The sequence below is a fragment of the Tasmannia lanceolata genome, unplaced genomic scaffold (genome assembly GCF_043159265.1).
Source record: "Tasmannia lanceolata isolate RefF3 unplaced genomic scaffold, GAP_Taslan_0.1 ptg000008l, whole genome shotgun sequence".
Taxonomy (NCBI): domain Eukaryota; kingdom Viridiplantae; phylum Streptophyta; class Magnoliopsida; order Canellales; family Winteraceae; genus Tasmannia; species Tasmannia lanceolata.
In genome coordinates this window covers 51,609,832-51,615,110 of record NW_027518685.1, presented here as the reverse complement: position 1 = coordinate 51,615,110, position 5,279 = coordinate 51,609,832, and the positions used below count along the sequence as shown (strand labels likewise).

At 42.5% G+C, this 5,279-nt stretch overlaps 1 protein-coding gene across 1 annotated transcript; it reads right to left on the bottom strand.

Moving 5' to 3' along the window:
- Positions 1 to 658: 658 nt before the first annotated feature.
- On the bottom strand, positions 659 to 1,234 carry LOC143883046 (uncharacterized). Its single transcript, XM_077386413.1, has 2 exons — positions 1,230 to 1,234; positions 659 to 1,127 (listed from the first exon to the last, which is right to left on the bottom strand). The coding sequence occupies exons 1-2, from the start codon at positions 1,232 to 1,234 to the stop codon at positions 659 to 661; spliced, it is 474 nt and encodes a 157-aa protein (XP_077242528.1).
- Positions 1,235 to 5,279: the final 4,045 nt, after the last annotated feature.

Below are 5,279 nucleotides of genomic sequence, written 5' to 3'. Positions count from 1 at the left end.
CCTCCGCCTTGGTGATCAGATATGTGGGGTCTAATTTCATTGTGCTCCTGTCGATAATGGCCACAGTCTGTGATCCGTCCTCAAAAAGTGAGTTCAGAAATTCTGGCACCATGCAATCAGCCCAATCTGTCTCTGACTCTGCCTCTGTGATCTGTACGCTTACTGGCTCATCCTCTGCTAGCTCGAGGTCGAATAAAATTTCAAACCCTGGCAACATTTGCCCTTTCGACTCATCAACCCAAGCCTCAGTGAAACCGCAGAATGGAACATCTGCTCCCTCTTTGCGAAAACGACCATTCATTGTCAAATCCAGAGGTCCCATAGGTAAGTCTAGACCACGACGACAATACTCGGCCCAATTTAGCATATAACGCTTCATCTCAATGATCTCCTTCTTCGTGGGTTTGTATCCTAACCCAAACAGGCCATTGAAAGTCTCGAACACTGGGGGCTCAGTCATACCCTGATGATATTTGCCTAGTCCGGCACCTGGTACATAACCCTATTGGCGAATCATCTTGGCAACGTTGGAATTTGTGCTACTTAGGAAGAAGATCTCTTCATTCATCGCTTCCTCCATAGTAATAGGAGTCACCTCTAGCAAAAAACCAGTTAAGCTTATATCGTCTGCTTTGCTAACAACCAACTTCTGGGAAATCTAGCCTATTTCCAAATCAGGGTCGCCTTTCACAGTGACTACCCTATTATTTCGAATAAACTTCAACTTCTGATGCAGCATAGATGGTGTAAACCCAACTCTGTGCAACCATGGGCGGCCAAGCAGTAACAAGAAAGACGCTTTGATATCAAGGACTTGGAGTTCTATTTCAAATTCCTCACCATCTATTTGGATTTCTGTCACCAACGTCCCAATGGCATCACGACGGGTTCCATCATAGGCTTGAATGCCTTGCTCAGAGGGGACAAAATTCTCTTGCCCGAATCCAAGGGTAGTTGCTGTGCTCAATGGGCAAACATTCAGAGCAGACCCATTGTCTACTAATACCTCAAGAACCTTCTTTTTGTTGCAGATGACTGTGATCTTGAGAGGTTTAGTATGGTCTCGACCCTCAGGGGGAAGGTCCTCTCTGTAAAAGATAGGGCCCTCGACGCCTTTGTCATGGCAACTAAACTCACCAATTCATCCGGAGTGGTATCGACAGATACTTGAGCTGCGTTAAGTTATCGAAGAACCAACTTTCTATGCTTTGATGAAGACATGAGCAGACCCCATACAGAAATATTTGCCTGAGTCTTCTTTAACTGCTTTAATAAGCTGTCATCTTCCTCCTCTGTAACAGGCCTATTCTGCCTATGATTCCCTGCAGCCCTTGCTATCTCTGTTGGATTCTCTCAACTCAATTCTGGAGGCTTGAATACACGACCACCCCTTGTGACATGTTGAAGCTCATCACACTGGTCATCAAGGAACAACAAATCATCATCCTCGATTTTCAGTACATATGGTGTTTTGCTCAGCCGCTCTTCCTCAACATCTTCACAACAGAGAACATAAGGTCGAGAAGAAGACCCTACAAAGTCACCATCAGCTAGGGAAAGGACATAAGGCTTTTTCCTCGTCAATTCTTCGATCTCCTCATCATCCAACCTCAGTACATAGGGTTTATCGGAGGTTATGGCACAAATGAGGGTTGAAGAGTCAAGAAGAGGTTCATTGACAAAAATAGCATTGGTAACGGGCGGAGGAATAGCACGATGATTTGGGAGAGGGTTTTGAGTAGTATTTGGTCTTTCAACTTCCAAATCCTTATTATCTATCATTTTCTGAATGGCATACTTCAGAGCTAAGCATCTTTCCGTCAGATGACCCGAATTTCGATGATATTCGCAGTATTGGTCTAATCTTCAATATTTAGGCAATGGATCTGGTATTGGCGTAATATCAGGAAGTTTTATCTTCTTATCCCTAATCAATTTATTTAGAATAACAAGGTAGGGATAAGGAAGCAGATCAAATTCTTTAGGCGCCTGTTTCTCTGCCAGTCTTGACACCTCAATTACTGCTCTCTCCACTGGTCTGACATAGTTCACACTATTGACTTCTTTCTGTATAACTATCGCCCTCTTGCCTTCTCTGACATCAGATGATGATGGTCTAGCCCTCAAACCTTTGCCTATGACATCCTCAGTTTGCGTTCCCGTTTGAATTAAATGATCAAAATTAGTATAATGTTGCGGCGCCATGAAATGGAAATACTGAGTAGACAGACTCTTGGCCACCAACTTTATCTGATCCTTTTCTGATAATCTCTGATTTAACTGGGCAAATTTGCGCCTCCAGCGCCTGATAAATGAGGTAAAGGTCTCTTGAGGACCTTGCTTCAGTTGTTTGAGGTCTCTCTTCATAACCTCTATCCCTTCTTCCATTGAAAATTGCTCTATAAGCTGGTCAGAGATGTCTTTCATGGTCTTGACCTCATCTGGTTTCAGCCTTAGGAACCATTTCTTTGCTATCCCCACTAGAGAAATACAAAATAGCTGGGCCATATGTTGGCGATTCAAGCCATATTGCTGCGAAAGGATGATAAACCATCTCATATGGTTCCGAGAACATCCGGTCCCGTCATATTTATCATAATCTGGGACTTTGAAGTTAGGCGGTAAAACAACTGCAGAGGACATCATCAACTCGGAGACGTCAAATTTCTTAGGTCCCAGGACCTTCATGTGTTCCATCTCTTGAGCCAATTTCCCAAACTTCTAAGACATTTCTCTCTCAAACTTTTCATACATCTCCCTCTCCTTGTTGATCATAGGGATACAATACTCCTCGGCGTATTGTTCGCCATCCAAGTCAAACTCTAACGGCGAAATAGTAGGACTATTCAATTCTGGAGATGCAACACGAGGAGATAGGGGTATCAGCCCTCTAGAAGCGGAAGCCTTGTCGCTAATTTGAGTCTTCATGTGGGTCATTTCTTCCTTCATACTCGCCATGTAACGAGTAAGGCTTCTTAGCATCTCCTGTATGGCGATCATAGGATCAGTGGAATTTGCCATTGAGACTGGGGTGGGCTGGATGGGTGAAAGTATTTCCGAAAAATGAGACAAAGGTAACGCTGGAGAACTAAATGAAATAGGCGACGAAGATTGTCTACTCAGCCTGGAATCAGAAGACTGACGAGACCAGGTTAGTTTTGAAATTGTGGTTTTTCTGGGAGCTATGACTGCTCAACGTCAGAATCCTGAGATGGAAGTACAAACACTAGATTAAAAACATTGATAATTAGTATTCTTATCAAATAGAAATAAAAAGAAACAGAAACACACTTTTCATTTTATGAAATTCAAAGTGTGATTACAATTGACGAAATCACTAATCTCTCATTACAACTGGATAAGAAAACTGACAATAAAGGGAACTGAAGAAATCAAGATAACAAAACATGATAGAGATCTTCAAGGTCCCTCAATCCGGGCTCTCCGGCTTGCGGGCTCTTCCAGTAATTTTCCAAGTCGGACTTTAGCTGCTAAAGAAAATCTCCTCTCTATTTTTTTGTTTCCCGAAGCAGCCACAATGGATCTAATGAGATCAGGAGTGAGATCTTCGCAAAGAGGAGGGGCTATGGCTCCGGGAGGACATGGAATTCCCGTAACCTGATGAAGAAATCGTGTGGGTGCGTAAAAAGAAGATTTCTCGATACCCATGAGGTAAACAAACTGATGTGGGTAAGTATTGGTGAGCATAAGAGACCAAGTGCTTGCACTCGGACGAATTAGGGGTGCTCTTCGGACCTTCTCCATTCGTAATCAGGCACGAGCCCATATACATTTCTGGTTATCCATTGCACAGAGGATTTGTTTTTGGGGTTCCATGGACTATCCATGGATGGCCACTCTGAGTTTGTTTTAGGTACGTCTTAGTTTGGGGATTTATCCTTGGATCAAGAGGTAACTCCTTCTCATTTATCGCCACTCGTGCTATGCTATGGGGATGGCATCTGTTTCGAGAGTTTCTTGGTAGAGCTCTCCTTCGTGTGGATGATCCTAGAGGATGTGGGGGCTAGTCCCTCACCTCTCTCCCGGATCTGGGGTCCACAGGCTGGCGACTCTGCTGGGGAAACCCCCTACTGCAAATACACTAATCGGACTACCCACAGACAAGACAAACCACCACCCTTCTGCTCCATTACACTACACTATGCTACAAATTACACTCCTTCACTAAGCAAACCTCCACGAATTTCAACGAAATTTTGTGGAGACTTAAATGGGACCCTACTAGGACAAAATCCGGGATGCTAAATCAATAATTGGGAAGATTTTTAATCAAATCAAAGGTATAAGGGTTCGGTCAAAATGGGGTGTCTACAGGTCCGTTTTATAGTGAGTGTGCAAAACGTTACCAAAAATTAAAACCTCCATGACTCTCTCGTGTTAAGTCCAAAAGTGGTGAAATTTCTACCAATCGGAGGCCTTCAAATTCTCTTTTATGGAAAAGAAATCTCGTTTCAAAATTTGGTGAGATGAGTGTGTCTTGGTTCGTTTTCTAAAGAGTGTGCGAAACGTCACCCGAAATTAAAACCTCCACAACTCTCTCATTTTAATTCCAAAAGTGGGGAAATTTCTACTAATCGGAGGCCTTCAAATTCTTTATTAGGGAAAAGAAATCTCGTTTCAAATTTTGGTGGGATGAGTGCGTCTTGGTCCATTTTCTAAGGAGTGTGCGAAACGTCACCCGAAATTAAAACCTCCATAACTCTCCCATTTTAAGTCCCAAAAGTGGTGAGATTTTAACCAATCGGTGTTCTACAAATTCTCTTTCAGAGGAAAGAAATCTCGTTTCAAAATTCGGAGGGATTAGAGCGTCTGGTTCCATTATATGAAGAGTGTGTGAAAAGTCACCCAAAATTTAGTACTTCACAACTCACTCATTTTAACTCCAAAAGTGGTGATATTTTTACCAATAGGAGGTGCTCAAATTCTCTTTCAGGGGAAAGAAATCTCGTTTCAAAATTTAGTGGGATGAAAGCATCTTGGTCCGTTTTATAATGAGTGTGCGAAACGTTACCAAAAATTAAAACCTCCATAACTCTCTCATTTTAAGTCCAAAAGCGGTGAAATTTCTACCAATTGGAGGTCTTCAAATTCACTTTCAGGGGAAAGAAATATCGTTTTAAAATTCGGTGGGATGAGAGCATCTTGGTCCGATTTATAAAGAGTGTGTGAAACGTCACCAAAAATTAAAACCTACATAACTCTCACATTTTAAGTCCAAAAGTGGTGGAATTTCTACAAATTGGAGGTCTTGAAATTCT